Source organism: Mytilus californianus, unplaced genomic scaffold (assembly GCF_021869535.1).
Source record: "Mytilus californianus isolate M0D057914Y unplaced genomic scaffold, xbMytCali1.0.p SCAF_14, whole genome shotgun sequence".
Classification (NCBI taxonomy): Eukaryota; Metazoa; Mollusca; class Bivalvia; order Mytilida; family Mytilidae; genus Mytilus; species Mytilus californianus.
Window position 1 is genome coordinate 14,863,777 of NW_026262626.1, and position 19,544 is coordinate 14,883,320.

A 19,544-nucleotide genomic window follows, 5' to 3' on the forward strand; every position below is an offset into this window, starting at 1 on the left:
TGTTCATGTATGAAAATCGCCCAAAAAGGGTCAAACTGGGTTGGTTGGTTGGATTGATTGATTTATTGATTGATTGATTGATTGATTGGTATTTAATGCCACTTTCAAAACTATTGTGCTATTTCGTAGCGGTCAGTTTTTATTGGTGGAGGAAGCCGTAGTGCCAGGATGGAACTGAGCTTCAGTAGAAAAACTGACAAGCCTAGTCCTTTAAGATTGGAGTTGAGCGCACCTGCAACGTGCAGGATTTGAACTCCCAACCTCAGCGTTGACAGGCTAATGATACATTAGTTCGACTACGTAGACCACTTTGCCACCGAGTCCCCGAAACCGGGTAGGATGCATAAAATGTAGAACTATTCCAACCAATCAATAACATTCACGTTACCAATTTTTCAGCATGTTCAGATCAGCACCAGATGCGCATTTAAACAATAAATGTCACTTCAGTGATGCTCAAAGCCAAAATATTCGAAAATCCAAAAGGTATTTATAAAATTGAAGAGCTTATAAACCAGATGGTATAGCCAAAGCTAAAATATTATATGTTTGTGTTGCTTAGATGTGTGAAAGAACCCCCATCTTCACCCCACCACTCATCCCGAAAAACATAACAAAACAATTATAAGGCAAACTAAATTTTTCAAAAAAATACTTATATAAAGGTAGATAAAACATGCACCATACTGTATATATAACAGAGTGCGAGTTGCTCAGATTTTGGTTTTCAATGTTGTGTTTTGTGAACTGTTTTGTCTTTTCGTAGTTTGTCGTTTTATGCCATGGCCTTGTTAGTTTGTTTATGACTTATTAGTTTGAATGTCCCTTTAGTATCTTTCGCCTCTCCTTTTAAACTAACAAATATTCATGTAGATCAAACATGCACCATACTGCATATATAACAATGAAGTACTAATTTACTGTAGGCATTTCATAAGAATTCTGTATCAGAAGGTTAAAAATAAAAATATATCATTCTGTGATTAGGGTTTTCCTTCCTTTGTCGAATGCTTTAAAGTTTCTACCCTTAAGTTTTATTAGCACTCTTTGTAGTGGAGCATGACAAATTGCCACATATACTGAAGTTAAAAAGATAAAACACAGTTCTACTTACCCTACCTTTTTTTCTGAAGGAGGGAACCCATAACGGATATACATTTTGTTTGGCCTAACTTAAAGAATTGTAATTGGATTTTTAGCATTATAATGCTTTAGTCTCTTTTTCTTGTCCGTTAAACTGGATACTTTATAGAGTTCAGGGAATTTTTAAAAAATATTATAATTGTAAGTTTCTAGTGGGTATTTTTTTTTGTTATGCCACTATTCCAATTAAATTAATTAAAGGGGGAAGAAATGTTTTCTTCTAAAAATAAACTCTATATCACGACTTCGACTAAATTATATATCTCCCCAACGGATGTCTTTAGTTATATCGTATGGTGTTTGGTGTTTATCTGAGTATATGTATACTAAGGCCAAATCTTTATCAATATCGGTGTTTATTGACATTTTGACAGATTATATTATTTATATTTTTGCCTATTATTGAATATCGTATGTTCATATTTAAATATCTAATTGTGATTGTGTATGTCGTTAGATAGCTGTTTCGTTGACACAATTCGCTACATTTTATATCTACATCTTGTAATTATATATATAAAAAAATACCTGTTTGTCGTTTAGTCCAGAGGTATCCAAATATCCCACAAACTGCAACTGTTCCGGCAACAAGGCATGCATCCCGTCCACTCATTGTTAGCCTGCAATAAGTCAAAAAAAATTTGTTGTTAAATCTAAAACAGTCCTTTATCAAAATAAAAAAGATGTTATATTATTGCAAAGGGGACAACTATCCATGGAAACCAGCAGACAAAGATGAGAACAATTACAGGTAGCCGTAAGGTCTTCAACAATGAAAAAAAAACTGTACCGTATAGTAAGATATAAAAGACCCGGGATACCGAAATAGAAAATGAACAGTCTGATTCAGTCCTCCATGCTCTTCAACTTCGTACTTTATTTGACCTTTTAAACTTTTTGGATTCGAGCATTATTGATGAGTCTTTTGTAAACGAAACGCGAGTCTGGCGTAAACAATTATAATATAAAAAATAAAAATAGTATGTTATGATTGCCAATGAGACAACTCTTCACCAGAGACAAAATGACATAGAATCAAGCACATATAGGTCACCGTATGGTATTCGACAATGAGCAAACCCAAACCGCATAATCAGGTATAAAAGTCCCCGAATGACAAATGTAAAACAATTCTAACGAGAACACTAACGGCCTGATTTATGTACAAAACAATGAGTGAAAAACAAATATGATATACAGCAAAAAACGACAACCACTGAATTACAGGCTTCTGACTTGAGACAGGCACATACAGAATGTGGAAGGGTTAATCGTATTTGAAAGTGAAAACCCTTCACTAACCTGGGACAGAGGTGCAACGACACAAAACAAAAACCGACTATACAAACCATAAACAAAAATAAAATATATCATGTATACGAGACAGGCAAAAAAACGGGAACAACTCAATTACAGGCTCCTGACTTGGGACAGTCACATATAGAATGTGACGAGGTTAAACATGTTTGCTAGCGCAAAACCCTCTTCCTAACCTGGGACAATGGTGTAACAGTACAACATAGGAACAAACTATGAATATCAAGTGAAAAGAGCTAAATTCATCAGATCGTTACAAACAGAAAAACAACTAACAAGAACACAGACCGGACGTGGCAAGGAATTCATAAATATACATCCCCACAACAAAAAAGACGATACATACAAGTCTGGGAGTACTATTTCGCAGTTACTGACAGCTAATTTAAAGCCCATAACAACTAATAAAAAAATCATGTATCTAAGATCATTACACACCCAACATCCAATGGATTAAGTATAAAGACGTCTATAATACTCAAGGAAAAACATGACCTTGTGCAAAGTCAAAATGCAGGTATCGACAGATTGTAGAACCGTGTATGTGCATAATGTATATAACAATAATATTTAGTTTAGTTTTAATTTACTGACAACAAAATCAATATTTATTCCAATAAAGACAATATTCAAAAATCTAATCACAGTGTTGAGGGTAACATTTTAGTATAAGTTCATTTAAAAGATCGATAAGTTTACCCGGATCGTATCTAAATTTCCGGGCTCGGTAAACAACATCTCCGTAAATATTAGGATGTGCTATCCCGTTTGAAATAAGTTTGCTACGGGTACAGCCAAACTTCCAGACCAAATCTTTGTATTTATGGAAAAATTAGAAACAAAATTCAGTAATTTGAGGTAATGTGACAATTCTAATACATATATCAAGTTCATCGAAATCCGAAACGTCACTAAAGATACAGGCATAGCGAACGATATATAAAAAAGAAAAATTAACAATTGGGACGAAAAATTGCCCCTTTAATCGTTAATTTTTCTGTAGAGATTCCCGTGTTTAACTGAGATATCTAAATCTAGGAAAGGACAGTTATTACCGTTTGTATTTGATTTATTGAAAGTAAAATTTGTTTAGTCAATTTCGGCAGTATATTTTGAAAATTCTAGATTGTTTTACGTAAAAATATTATCAAGATAACGGTTACGGTGTTGTTGAATTTATCAATTAAATGCAATTTAGCCTGGTTTTAATGGTGAGTTTAATTGTACTACAAAATAAATCAAAAACAATTATTACAGACAATAACCAACTGCTATCACCGTATTGTAGGCCTCTTGTTTTGGGCATGCACATAAAGAATATGGCGGGCTAAAAAAAATAAGCAGATGTGGTATAATTGCCAATGAGACAACTATCCATCAGAGTTAAAATGACGTGGATGTAAGCAATTATAGGTCACCGCATAGCCTTCAACAACGAGAAAAAAACATACCGTATAGTCATTAATAAAAGGCCCCGACATTTCAAATGAGAAAGCTAACAGCTTAATTTATAACATATTAATTTACAAATTTGACAGACATAAATCAACGACAACCACTTAATTAGAGGCTCGTGACTTTGGACATGTACATAAAGAACGTCACAGAGTTTAACATGATTTTTTAAAGCTAAAAAAAATAGAGGCGAAAGAGACCAGACGGATAATCAAACACACAAGTCGAAAACGAACTGACAATGCCATGCCTAAAAACGAAAAACGACCAATCAGTATACAAAACATAACATAGAAAACCAAAGACTGAGCGACACGAACTTATCCTCGATTACAGCACAACATTAGAACAAACTGTAAAAATCAGTTGCAAATGGCTTAACTCAAGAGATCGGTACGAAGCACAAAAAACAACTAACATAAAAACAATAGACACAAAGCACCGATATAAGAGTACTAGTAGTTACTGAAAGCTAGTTCAAAGCCAATTACTATCTATTAGATCGTTTCTGTACATTTTAGCTAATAAAATATGTTTGAACTAATGTCATATTACTGCGTTTAAATGCAATCAAAATAATATATTTCTTTTTTTTTCAAGAATGTTTACCAAATGAAATATAACTTGACTTTCCAAAAATTACTTCAAGTAAATGTCTGATTTTAAAAACAAATCGCATCGACAAGTGTTTATATTTAAACCAGTTTATAAATAACTTAACCTTTATAATTTTATAAATAACTATAAAAATCCAATATTTACTTTTAAAATGAAACCAAAATATATCTCATTTTTGTCTTAGTCAGTTAATTTGACATTAAATAATAACTTTAATAATTCAAAAGACAGTTTGTTTTTTTAGGAAATACTTAAAGTAACAACTTTTCAGAAGTGAAAGTGACTATAGCTATTTCAAAATCCTTTGTTTGAATACATCATTTAAAATCATTTAAAAAATAACACTGCGAATATTGTTGTGTTATAAAAAGTTTTAATAGAATCTATAAAGTTGACATAATAGAAGTCAACAAATTACAATTAAACATACATAATCAATTCTAATAACACATACCTCTATTATTACATTCTAAATGAGAGCCCTAATGTTCAATTTGTGTTCAATTGGGTTACGTCAGAAAGTTAAGATATATCTACATACCACAAAGTACCACTATACAACTATCATACTCGTGTTATGAATAATTTTATTTTAAAACAGTATGGTTTGTTTTCATCCGACATTTTCGAGTAGGGATCTTTCTTTACATTGACCTAAAAACAAACATGGAAACAAAAGTATTGAAGAAGATGTCATTTCGATTCTGTTTTCAACTTTTTATTTATAAAGCTGAGACACCAGGTACTCTTTATAAAATTTAAGTTATCTTGTAAAAGAGGGGCGAAAGATTCCCAAATGGACATTTAAACTCATATTCGAAAACAAACGGACAACGCCATGGCAAAACACGAAAAATGAATAAAACACAAACAGCAGTATAAAAACACAATATAGAAAACTAAACCCTGATCAACATGCACAATAACACCATCAAAAAACCGGGATTGATCGCAGGTGCTCTGGAAGGGTAAAAGATGTACTTCTCATAAAATTGACAATTATCGAATTGTATAAAGCATTTTGCAAAGGTTTTAAAATGAATAACTTAAATTTGGTACGCGACAGTTTAAACGTTCTGGAAGCATACTATTTAAAACGTTTAGGAAATTCAAAATTAAAAACGGTTGACTTAAAAGAAAAACAAGAACAACTCAACTAAGAGTGTTACAAATATCGCTTAGATATCATAACTAAATTTTCAACTCAATCTTTATAATTAAGATGTATCCTTTAAAAATCTCTAAAGAACTTCTGGATAATTTTAAATCTCGATCTTTCTCTGAAATTATTTCTATCAAAACCTTTGATTTTTCAGCCTTTTATAACACCATCCCCCATGTGAAATTGAAAAATCTTCTAACAGATAATCCACAATGCTTTCAATATAAAAATGGTAGCATACGCTATAAATTTATTGCTTTGGAATACCATGCGGCATATTTTGTTAATAGTGAACAAAATGTAAAACATGCTACACCGAGGAACAAGTGATCAGTGTGCTGGAGATTCTTATTGACAAAATAATTTTTTTGAGTTTTGAGGTAGACTTTTTCAACAAATTGTCGGCATTCCTATGGGAACGAACTATGCGCCCCTCCTTGCTGACTTCTTATTTTCATATGAGTCGGAGTTCCTTTAGACACTTGTCTAAAACAAGAAGATCAAGGAAGACAGTTCATTTAATTTTACATTCAGATATATTCATGATGTTCTTTCCATTAACAATTCAAACTTTTTTGATTGGGTTCCATTAATATTTCCTCCAGAACTAGAAAATAAAGAAACAACAGACACGGCTTCCTCCGCCCCATGTTTAGTCTTATACCTCGAATTTGACAAAAGCGGCCATCTCAGTACCAGAATCTATGACAAACAAAAGAATTTTAATTTTGAAATTATAAATTCCCCCCACCTTAGCAGCAATATACCAACTTCACCTGCATATGAGAAAAAACATTTTCCAACTCATTCGGTATTCAATAGATTGCAGCTGCTACTCAGACTTTATAAAACGTCACCAGTGTCTGAGCAGAAAGTTGATGAACCAGGGTTATGTCAAAGAACGTCTCGTCTTTTTTCTAAAAAAAGTTCATCGAAAGATACCAAGAAAAATATTCCGTATCAACTTCACTAATAATACATGATGTTCTTGAAGTATAGATTTTATGTACTGACGTTGTTTATCATCATAATTACTTGTTATAGTGGTTTTGTTATTGGCTTTGTATATAATTAACCTTTACTGTTTAGTCCATTTTTGGTAATATACTTTTGGCGTGGCTCGGTATTTATACATCCCGCCATTGTGTTATTGGGCTACATGTATGGTTATATTTTGTATTCTTGTCTTTCATTTTTGCTTATGTGCTTTGTCTATAGAGTGTCTATATGCCATTTCGTTTTTCTTTGTTGACATAGTTTTTATAGTGGTTACGATTATAACACAGTGTTGACTGCTGTTCCCCAATATTTTGGCATTTTAACCAATTATGTCAGTTTGTTTTGATCACACATTGTTGTCAGTATAATGGAATGCTATGCTATGGTCATACAAGTGACAGGTTTAGCTAGCTATAAAACCAGGTTTAATCCACCATTGTCTACATAAGGAAATGCCTGTACCAAGTCAGGATTTTGACAGTTGTTTTCCATTCGTAAGTTGTGTTTGAGCGTTTGATTTTGCCATTTTGATAAGGGACTGACTATCCGTTTTGAATTTTCCTTCGAGTTCGGTATTTTTGTTATTTTACTTTTTACATTGATCATGCCACTTTATGGACTACCATATTGTACTTGTTACTGAAAAGATGGTACATGTGACTGACACTCCACCATTAGTACCATTAGGCAACACGATTGTAGTAATATACAAGTACATTGTTGAATATCAATTTTTGAGCGCACGACATATATTTTAGGTATAACTATCATCATGAATCAGCAATGATGTTTTTCAGTAGATAGCAACGCCTGACATTCTGACTACTTTAGGAAATATGTTAATTCAAATAGTGCATATCTTTTATTGATGATAATAAGACAATAGAGAGGCGAAAGGTACCGAAGGGATAATCAAACTAATAAGTCGAAAACTATGACCCACCATACACCGGAGATAATCTCAGGCGCTATGGGAGGGTATGCAGATCATGCTCCACATTTTGCACCCGTCGTGTTGTTCAAAAGCAAACCTGGTGATAAGTCTAAATCTACATTCTAGGAAAAGAGGACCGGATTGTGGTTACGAATTTTGGAACATAACTGTCGTCATCTGTGAAACTGATATTCCATAACGGTCAACCATTACAATAGGTGTGTACGAAACGCATTTTAAAATTTACCTTCATCCATACTATTCAACGGGAACGATCAAACCGGGAAAAAAATGAAAGCAAAGGATGCATAACAATTTGAATACTTGAGTAGATTTAAGACCAACAGGGACATACAAAGAATAGCCAAAACTGTCTACGGTTAATAAACTCATCATCGATACAAGGATTAAGATTTTGTACGTCAGACGCGCGTTTTGTCTTCAAAAGACTCATCAGTGACGCTCGAATCAAAAAAAGTTAAAAAGGCCAAATAACGTACAAAGTTGAAGAGCATTGAGGACCCAAAATTACAAAAGGCTTTGCCAAATACAACTTATGTTATCTAGTCCTTGGTTACAAATTGCTTAGTATTTTAAAAAATCAGTTTGTAAAATTTGCCTTAGGGAGTTTGAAACTGTTTTTTTTTTTTGTAATTTCTAGATTGATCAACAATTTAATTTAATAAAGTTATGTTATAAATCATATCAGTACCCCGAAGCACTGACTGCTAAACTGATGATACCATCGAGGACTAGCAGTCCACCATGCAGAGGTATCGACTACTTGCAAAAAATGAAAATAACGTGATCAACAATTTTTCATTTCCATTTTAAATCCTAGTTAAATAAGAATGCGTATTGATTTTAATTGTTTATATCTATAATAAGTTCTCAATCACAGAATTTTACTCTTGTCCCTATAATTTTTCACTATCAAAAATCACTACTAGACGAGAGGTTCCAAACTCCCAGATTAATAGATATCATATTTGCTGAACAAAAGATCTATAGATTAACAATAAGTAAAGTATTGATGTCCCTATAAAAACGGTTAAGAATCGAAGGACGCGTATCAATTAAAATCTAAAAGTTTTTTTTATAAAATGTCTTATTTATAAGTATCATGTACCTGATATTTTATAGCATAAGATTACCCAGGAAATCTTACATAAGGCATGATTGCGAAAATGTGAAAAAAAAACAATACTAAAAGATAAAAATGCGTAAGAAAGCTACAAGACAAAACAGATGCAGATTTTGATAATATAAAGGATGTAATTCAAAGGTGTGAAACTCCATGAACAGTATCAGAAAAGACAAAATTATTGTAATCAAAGGACGTCAAAACATTTTTTCTATTGAAAACTTTAGAAAAAAAACACGACCAATTACAAGATATAGTGGTCTTCACTCTTTTTGATTCAATTCGAATATACTTGAAGATACAGAAACATTAACTATTTTATTACATATCTCTTTACATACATCTCTGTCTTTTTTTTATTTCTATTTTATTTGAGCGTTCATGGTGAAGGTAAATAAAGAAAAGCGTCCGGAGGCAGCTAGTTTATAAAGTTTTTTCTTTCTTTTTTTTTTTTTTTTTTCATTTTTGCAGCACTTTAATTATTCGATACTGCTGCTGGTGGATTTTAGCCACGTGATTATCGTCCACCCAGTATTCAATACATCTGCACTGACATCCGTTACAATATACCTTTCTAGAAATATTTTAATCAAAAAAGAAATTATTAGAAACTTATTAAATTATCAAGCATAATTGATCGTAGTTGGTCTTTTGATGTCCCTTTTAGTTATATAGCTCATCAAGTATTCATACAGGTCCGTGTATATTTGCGTCCATTCGTTTTTCGTTTTGAGATATCAAAAACGAAAAAGGAAAGTGTTTTCGTTTTTCGTTTTTGATTTCTCATAAACCAAAACGGAAAACGAAAGTGTTTTCATTTTTCGTTTTTGATTTCTCAAAAACCAAAATGAAAAACAATAGTGTTTTCGTTTTTCGTTTTTGATATCACTAAACAAAAAAGAAAATCGACATTTGGATTCAATTTCTGTAATTTGTTCTAAATATTTCTCGCTTTATATTGTACAAGGTTTTCCTTTCTTGTTTCAAAGCCATCGATTTTATAATAAGCTAGTTCGTTTTCATCCCCGTAATTACCCCGGACGTTGCGCACGATGTTGGTACTACTTAGCGTTACACGACGTTCCTCATAATGAAGCGATTTCGACGATTTCAAAGAACGTTTCAAGCGTTCAAGCTTATATATTGATGACGTCAATTTACTGTTGTGAATTTGGTAACCGATTTCGGTTCGTCTCAAAATGCATAAACACTGGACACTTTTAATTTGCAAAACACTCATTTGCAAATCCGCCGCCGCCTCTCCTTAGAGCTGCAGTGTCGTGTGTATAACCAAAATGTGCGGAATTACATGGGATTCAATAAATTCATTGCTTTTCTGCTGTTACTATTATATCTATTTTGAAATTTGATTTTGAAAAACATGGGATTTTCAATATCCCATGGGATAGGGCAAATCCCATGGGATTGACCATTATCCCATGGGATTTTGGTTAAATCCCATAGGATTTTTTTGGGTCCCATGGGATAATTGTAGTCCCATGGGATATTTGTTGTCCCATGGGACAAAAAAATCCCATGGGACTATAATTATCCCATGGGATTTTTAATATCCCATGGGACAAAATAAAATCCTATGATTCAAATTATAAATATACAGTAAATAAATGTGTATGTTACAATGAATTCTGTTTGGTAGTAAATTGTTTTAAGATGAATCTTTTTAGTTGAATATCTTTTTTTTCCTTGGAAATGTTAATGCAATTATATTGTTCTATAACTGTTCAAAACTAAACTTTTAAACAACAAAGCAGATTATGTAAGTATCAATATATGTTTATTTATGAATTCTAGAATACTTTTTTGAAACACAATTTTTTCCCATTTGAAATCAATGAAAACTCTATTAATAGGCTTAACATACTAGTAGCTTTTTACATAAATCTAATTTTTTTTCAGGATATCCCTCCACCCAAAAAATTAATAGTTTCTTATCATCCAGCATTGTGTGATTGTAATGTATAGTCCACTTTTTTGCCATTCAGCACAGAACATTGTCATTATTGTGGTTTTAATATCTTTAGATATTTAATAGAACTTCAATTCATTGGCTGAGTGATGAAAAAATTAACTGATCTGACTTTTGTCTTTGAATTTATTTTGGTCTTGTTTCTGTGTTTTCTCCTTTTATTCTCAGTGATGAATTTTAATCCTTCTGAAAAAGAACCAATAAAATCCGAAGTTATGGATAATAAAAAATTGTTTGCATACATGTAGCAAGAACATATGATTTTCAATAAAAATAGCTATGCGGCCTGGATTTTACTGATTGCTGAAGGTTGTCCAGTGTCATCAGTTGCTAACCTCCTACATCCTTTGGTCTCTGATGGAGAGTTGTCAAATTAGCAATATACCACATCTTCCTATTCTAATATTATATAACAATCAATTTATGTATTCTTCTTTATAACATTTGGGTATTTTCCCCAGTTATATATATATAGATCAATGTTAAAACTTCAGGCAATTACAATAAAATTCCATTTTTCACAAGAATTTGCAATATATTATACAGAAAGCCAACAATAGAAACAGCACTTCTTTAAGCTTCTGAAGTTCTGAAAGAGTTCCACTTGTGTTTTATTTCAATTAGAAAATACATTGAACTCTTTGGACATGTTGGAAATTATAACATTGATACAAAAAATTATATTGTTTTTTTTCTTATTTTTGTGTTGTTCGGTTGCTGTCTCATTTTTATATATGGTTATACATATATCCTAAATCTTCTTTTTTATATACTTAATCATTAATATACAATGTAGTAAAAATGGGATATTTTTTATTTTGATAATCTCAAAACATTATTATTCTATCAAATAACTTATTTCCAAGTTCACAAAACACCAATGTGTCAGATATTAATTTTAAGACATGTATAAACATGATCAACAAGCAGTTGACAGGATGTCATCCAAAAATCTCACTAATATTAAACTTTCACAAAAACTCCATACTCAGCGAGTACTATTAAAGTTCTTAGTACAGGACAAATTCCTAGTACAGGACACAATGCCTGGCAAACACTAGCATGTATCAATGTCTAGTCAATCATGTAATCAGGCTCAAAATCTTAGTTTGGCACTGAATTTAAAAATTCACCACATAATGAACATGTGTATGAAATTCAACTTCATGGTAAGCTATGTACCTTAACCTAAAACTTTAACCTAAGAATATACTATAATTTCACATTATGACATTTCTATGTTCAGTGATCCATAAAATCAGGGTAAAAACAGTAAATGTGGTGTTTAATGTATACACAAGAGTGCACACGCTGAAATGTTGCGCCTTCTTTCCTGTACGAAATGGGACGCCCGTAAATGACACGGAAACCAGGCGTAGAAATCATACTTTATCAGGGCGTCATTGTAGTGTTTACGGAATGCATGTCCAGGCGTAAACCAGGCGGAAACCAAGCGTAACTGAGGCGGAAACCAGGCGTAAAATTAGGCGTAATATTTAAATGAGTACGCCTGGTCCACAGAAAACCAAGCGTTATATGCAAATGAGTACGCCTGGAGTATCCTTACATATTACTACACTTATTTTAAATCAGTGTATTACCCTAGCTGTGTACTTTTGTGTATTTGATACAAACTTCTGTACTATATTGCTTAAATTTCTCATTGTTTGACATGAAACTTGAAATATTAACTATTAATTGAAGAAGCTATATAAATAAATACATACATGTATTGGACAGACACTGGCTCAAATAAGTTTAAGTTTAAATTAGAATTATGGCAATTAATTCTTCCTGAAATAAAACCAGCATTTTAACTAAGTTTTTTTTTGAAAATTAATGTCATTTGAACCAAAATATCAATGATAATACTGCAATTTAACTTAATGTGAAAGATTTTAATGTTATCATCCAAGGATGAAGGTTTTCAGAATTCAAAATTACTGTTAAAAAATAAAACTTAGTTACTCACATAATTATCTTTTACCATGTATATTACTTTCCTTTTATTTCACAATTTTCATTAATCAATTTGATTCCATAATTCCAATTTCAAATTCTTCCAAATTATCCCTGAATATATAAAGCTGCCATAAGTCCAACTCTTGCAAAATAATACCAAAGAGCCAAATTTTGAAAAAAAATCCCATGATCCTTTATCAACAAAGCATTATGGGTATTATGATTTACGCCATTACAACAGTTTTATGCCCGTAGGAAAATTTACGCCTTGCTTATTTCAATTTACGCCAGGTTTACCATATTTTCTACGCCCGTAAGGACTACAAATTTACGTTTCCTGTTCCCTTACGCCTGGATCTGGACACGTAACTACCACTTACGCCTGGTTTACGCCATATTTCCAGGCGTAATACGCCTTATAATTTCGTACGGGTTACTAATCATTGATATCATGTTGATAGTCCTAATTATAAAGCTTTACTACAACTATCACATAAACTCAACATGATCCAAGAAAATGAATTCAAGGTCATATAAACCTGACAAGAAATATATGTACACCTTACAATCATTCAAATTACTAAATACAGTTGACCTACCGGTATTGCTTATAGTTTCTAAGAAGCAGACTTAACCAAGAAAACTAAACATTGACCAATGAACCATTGAAATGAGGTGAAGATCAGATGAACCATGCCAGGCAGACATGTACAGCTTACAATCCTTCCATACAACACATATAGTTGACCTATTGCTTATAGATTAAGAAAAACAGGCCAAAACACAAAAACTTAACACTGAGCAATGAACCGTGAAAATAAGGTCAAGGTCAAATTAAACCTGCGGGACTGACATGTACATCATAAAATGTTTCCATACACCAAATATAGTTGCCCTATTGCATTTAGTATTAGAAAAAAAGACCAAAACTCAAAAATTTAACTTTGACTACTGAACTATGAAAATGAGGTCATGGTCAGATGACACCTGCCAGCTATAAGACATGTACACCTTACAATCATTCCATACACCAAATATAGTAGACCTATTGCATACAGTATAAGAAAAACAGACCAAAACACAAAAACTTAACTATAACCACTGAACCATGAAAATGAGGTCAAGGTCAGATGACACCTGCCAGTTGGTCATGTACTCCTAACAGTCCTTCCATACACCGAATATACTAGACCTATTGCTTATAGTATCTGAGATATGGACTTGACCACCAAAACTTAACCTTAAATATAAAAAAGAAGATGTGGTATGATTGCGAATGAGACAACAACTCTCCACAAGAGACCAAATGACACAGAAATTAACAACTATAGGTCACCGTACGGCCTTCAACAATGAGCAAAGCCCATACCGCACAGTCAGCTATTAAAGGCCCTGAAATGACAATGTAAAACAATTCAAACGAAAAACTAACAGCCTAATTTATGTACAAAAAATGAATGATAAACAAATATGTAACACATAAACAAACGACAACCACTGAATAACAGGCTCCTGACTTGGGACAGGCACATACATACAGAATGTGGCTGGGTTAAACATGTTAGCGGGATCCAAACCCTCCCCCTAACCTGGGACAGTGGTGTAACAGTACAACATAAGAACGAACAATAAAAAGCTCCACTGGGGCGCAGCTTGATACGACCGCAGAGGTCGAACCCTGAACAGTTGGGGCAAGTATGGACACAACATTCAAGCTTGATACAGCTCTGAATTTGGATTGTGATTAAATATTTGACACAGCATAGGTTTCTGACACAGAATGAATGTGGTCTAAGAACTTAAAAAATTTTAATTTACCTATTCAAACCATATCATTATTATTTGCTTTTATATATAAATCAGAAATAACCAATTTAAAATGGATAATTTTAAAGAAAAAAAAAGGAAAAAAAAATCCCCCCCCCCCAAATTTTTTGAACCCCCTTATGATTCATCACCCCAAAACTCAATAACAGCCTTCCCTTTGTGGTATGGTACCTTGCAGTACAATTTCAGAGAGACTCATACACTTGAACACAAGTTATTGTCTGGAAACTAGAAAAATGCTTGTTTTTTGGTCCCTTTTTGGCCCCAAATTCCTAAACGTTTAGGGCAATTACCCCCAAACTCAAACCCAGCTTTTCCTTTGTGATATGGAACCTTGTAGTACAATTTCATAAAGATCCATACACTTACACACAAGTTATTGTCCTGAAACTAGAAAAATGCTTGTTTTGTGCCCCTTTTTTGCCCCTAATTCCTAAACGTTTTGGGCAATTACCCCAAAACTCAATTCCAGCTTTCCCTTTGTGATATGGAACCTTGTAGTACAATTTCAGAAAGATCCATAAACTTACACACAAGTTATTGTCATGAAACTAGAAAAATGCTTGTTTTTTGCCCCTTTTTTGGCCCCTAATTCCTAAAATTTTGAGGCAATTACCCCCCAAAATCAATCCCAGCATTCCCTTTGTGATATGGAACCTTGTGGTACAATGTCAGAGAGATCCATACACTAACACACAAGTTATGTCTGGAAGTTACAAAAATGCTTATTTTTGGCCCCTAATTCCTTAACTGTTGGTACCATAACCCTCAAAATCAATCCCAACCTTTCTTTTGTGGTATTGAACCTTATGGTAAAATTTCATAGAGATCCATTCACTTAAACTAAAGTTAGAGTGCGAAAACCAATGTGTCTTTGGACGACGATGACGCCAACGTCATACCAATATACGACCGCAAATTTTTTTTGCGGTCGTATAAAAATCAGTTGAAAGAGGCTTAACTCATCAGATGGATAAAAATACAAATACTACAAATACAAGTGGACGTGGCCGGGTACTTGTACATCCAAACAACAAAAAGACACTAAGTACAGATCTGAGAGTACTCGCAGTTACTGACAGCTAGTACAAAGCCACTAACAACTAATAAAAAAAATCATGCATCTAAGACTAAGTTCTTGTTCACTGATCCATGAAATGAGGTCTAGGTCAAGTATAAACTCTCTGACGAGCATGAGGACCTTGCAAGGTACGCACATACCAAATATAGTTATCCTATTACTCATAATATGAGAGAAATTAACATTACAAAAAATCTTAACTTTTTTTTCAAGTAGTCACTGAACCATGAAAATGAGGTCAAGGACAATGGACATGTTTCAGACAGAATTCGTATCATGAGGCATCTATATACAAAGTATGAAGCATCCAGGTCTTCCACCTTCTAAAATATAAAGCTTTTAGGAAGTTAGCTTACGCCCACGGGGGGTCTCAACATGGGATTTTGGGTACAGTTGTGCAGCTGTAATTTAAAAAAACACCCCCCATTCATATATTGAATAATTGTGAAATCCCTACCTATACATATATTTCACAGCGAAATCATAACCCATTAAGTGAAGATCGTTGCACAACAAACTGAAAAATTATGACCCATTGATATATTTCCTCGGTAAAATTGCACCCCATTGATGTATTTGATGCATCAAAAAAGGGACCCCATTCCAGCGGCACATATGTATATACCTTAATATAGGAAGAGACCCCCCCCCCCCCCCGTGCTAACGCCACCGCCGTAGCCGCCACCGGATCACTATCCCTATGTCGAGCTTTCTGCAACAAAAGTTGCAGGCTCGACAAAAATACATGAACATTTTAAAGTACTAAATTTTGAGTATATACATGTAAAACCACAAGTTACTAACTGAAGTTCATGGTGAATTGTAACCAAAAAATTTAAGTGAATACAATTTAGAGAAAGACAGATGGATGCACAAACACTATCATAACAGAGCATTAAACTTACCAAACAAGATGTTTTACATTTATCCTTCAGAAGCAGGAAAACTGAAGTGTTTCTTTTCTTTCTCTGCCCTCCATGATATAAACTTCAAATTCATTCATGCAAAATATGAAAATCTGCAAAAGTAGGACCTTGTACTGCAGCTTATCCACATTTTGACTTTTGAACTGCATTGTTCTTTTCATCTTGCTGGCAACCTAAACATAAAAAAAAATGATAAACACATAATTCTGGATTAACTTTGTGTATTTATTTTTGTTGGTACAAACAATTTTTTCCAACTTTAAACTAAATCTGCCTCTGCTTTAAAAAACAACTGAAAACCATGTATTTATCTTAATTGAAAACAATTTCTTGAGTTTTTCTCATTTGTATCACCCTGTTATTATATATAAATTTTATTTTTGTCCCTTTTTAAAAAAAGGAATGGTTTAAATTCCTCAATAATCATGATAATTCTAGTCAGTCAATTAAAAATGTATGAATAAATTATTTAACCTGTATACTATTAATATCAATATATTTCATTTTTGATAAAAACTAGGCTCTGTGTTGAAGACCATACCTTGACCTATCATGGTTTACTTTTATAAATTGTGTGACTTTGATGGAGAGTTGTCTCATTGGCACTCATACCACATCCTCCTAATATATCTACAAACAGATTCTATGGGCGAGCAGACATTATACCCTGGAGGTGGTTTTAAAAAAAGAATACGACTTAGATGTACCATAAGCATGGAAAATCAATTCAGCAGTAAGTTTCACAAAAAAACTTACAAATAATATTGATAGTAATTAAGTCATGTACAATACAGTATACTTACGATAAATTGTAAGTTTTTTTTTTGTAAAACCGACTCAAGTATACTTATAATCAATCTTAGTCGTAAGTATTAAGTATTATTCATCTTTTGGATAATTTGTTGGTTTATTTTATGAATATACAGTGGCAGATCCAGAACTTTTCATAAGGGAGGGCCGGCTCCAGTCATGCTTCAGTGATCCCTATATAATCAACCAAATTTTTCCCAAGAAAGCCCCCCCCCCCCGGATCAGCCTATGATATATGTTTATATATCTCTCTGATGTGCCATTTCAAATCAAATGTGTATTAAATAAAACTTTACACTAGAAAAGTAATGGATAGCTACTCATTTGGGAAACTTACAAGTTCACAGCATGCCGGTGCCTGTGACTGTGTTCAAAGTGGTGGGTTTTCACCCTCGTTGTATTGCGGAATAACGATTTAGGCAAATTGAGAAAAACATCATGTCTGTGGTTGATAATAGTGTGTGTGCATTAATTTAATTTTCTATACCTTCTTATTTAATATTTTTCCAATTTTGAGTACTGACGGCAAGTGTTGTAACCAATGTCTTGAGACCAATGTGCTATTTACAAGTGCGATCGAGAAATGCAGGGGAAAGAAACTTATCAATTATGTTTATTCTTAAGACAAAACTGAGCCGCCGTAAAAATGAACCGTGTCGAGGAGGTTACTGACACGTAATAGGGCAGAGACATATTTACACATATGTGTATATATGTCTCTGTAATAGGGTCATCCCTCGAGAACATTAACTAGTACATTGATAATTTACCAGTGGCGGATCCAGAACTTTTCATAAGAGGGGGGGGGGGGGGGGGCCGCTCCAGTCATGCTTCAGTGATTCCCTATATAATCAACCAAAATTTTCCCACGAAAGAAGGGCCCCCCTCTGGATCCGCCTATGTTTACTATGCAGTCAGTATCCCGAAAAAAAACCGTATGGATGCAAAACGCTTAGTGGTTTCGGCTGACTACTAATACGTGCACTTTGTCTAAAAAATATCCCGGCAGCGTTAAAGTTGAAGTCAGGATCTTGGGGGGGGGGGTCTTCTTTTTCTGTGTTCTTTCTAATTTTTTTTTTTTGTGCTATATTTTTACAAACTTACACTTTTTGCTCATTACTCTCTTTCCTCATATTTTAGCATTTCATTATTCTTTAATCTTTATTGTTTGCCCGTTATTCTCTATTCTGTTAACCCCCATCCATACCCTGTTATGTGGACTTAAGCTTTCGGTAGTTTATTTTATCCTATTTCTGTCTAAATACATTATTTATCACAAAACAAAAACTTACTAAATATTTTTTTATGAAGTCCTCACCAGTTGCGGATCCAAAAAATGTCATAAGGAGGCACTAACTGTCATGCATAAAGAGGTGGCCCGCTTCAGTGATTCTCTAAATAATCAACCAATTTTTTTCCAAAAAAGGGCGGGCCCCCATGCCCGCACCTTAATCCACCTCTAAACCCTTCCCACTTCGTATCCTTGAATTCAGATTCAAGATCTCTCTGACTAAAGTAAGTAAGTAAGTTCACATTTGCTTATATCAGGTTTTTGAATTGAACTGGCGGATAGTTGTTTCATTACCAATCGTACCACATCTCCTTATTTATATATATACGAAAGCTTTATTCATATTTTTTGGTGTATTGATGAATGTGTAAAGATGCAGCAATTGTAATACATTTTAAAATACAGCACAAGAGATGCAGATTATATAAAACCAATCTCACTATACAAATCATTGATAAAACTTATAAGTCGAAGACATACTGACATACGCCATGGCAAAAACTTAAAAACGACCAAATGACGTACAACAGTCTATAAAACTTGACTATAGCATTTAAAACACATAAGAAGCACCCAGACAGTCAAACAGAAATTAAAAGAATAAATAATTTGTAAAGATTTTCAACAAGGCCTTCAGCTATATTTTCTTATCGTGTAACAGTAGGCTAAACATAGGTTCTGGTATTATGTGATAAGTCATTTTTTCATGCAGACCCAGTTTTATTGATACCTTGAACTTAAAGTGGTTTTATGCATATCAGCCCAGATTATGTGTGTAATTTTATTGAACAATTCAACAATACACATTCTAAACAGGTTAAATTCAATTTAAAAATTTACAAATTCAGATCTACTGGCATTCAACACCCAATTACTTACTTGCTGTAT

The 19,544-nt window shown here is 33.2% G+C and overlaps 1 protein-coding gene across 7 annotated transcripts in view; it reads right to left on the reverse strand.

Annotated features, from left to right (window-relative positions):
• The window catches only part of LOC127724252 (uncharacterized), a 259,524-nt gene that overhangs the window by 12,654 nt on the left and 227,326 nt on the right, over positions 1 to 19,544 (reverse strand). Inside the window, exons 1-2 of one of the 7 annotated variants that reach the window (XM_052231190.1) lie at positions 4,988 to 5,047; positions 1,672 to 1,763 (exon numbers count right to left, since the gene is read on the reverse strand). The exons of 5 other annotated variants lie outside the window; for them this stretch is intronic. In XM_052231190.1, coding sequence (XP_052087150.1) covers positions 1,672 to 1,756 — 85 coding nt within the window. In that variant the 5' untranslated portion in view covers positions 1,757 to 1,763; positions 4,988 to 5,047. Of the gene's footprint in view, positions 1 to 1,671; positions 1,764 to 4,987; positions 5,048 to 19,544 lie in introns of those variants that run through there. One more of the 7 variants, XM_052231189.1, reaches the window with a different exon arrangement.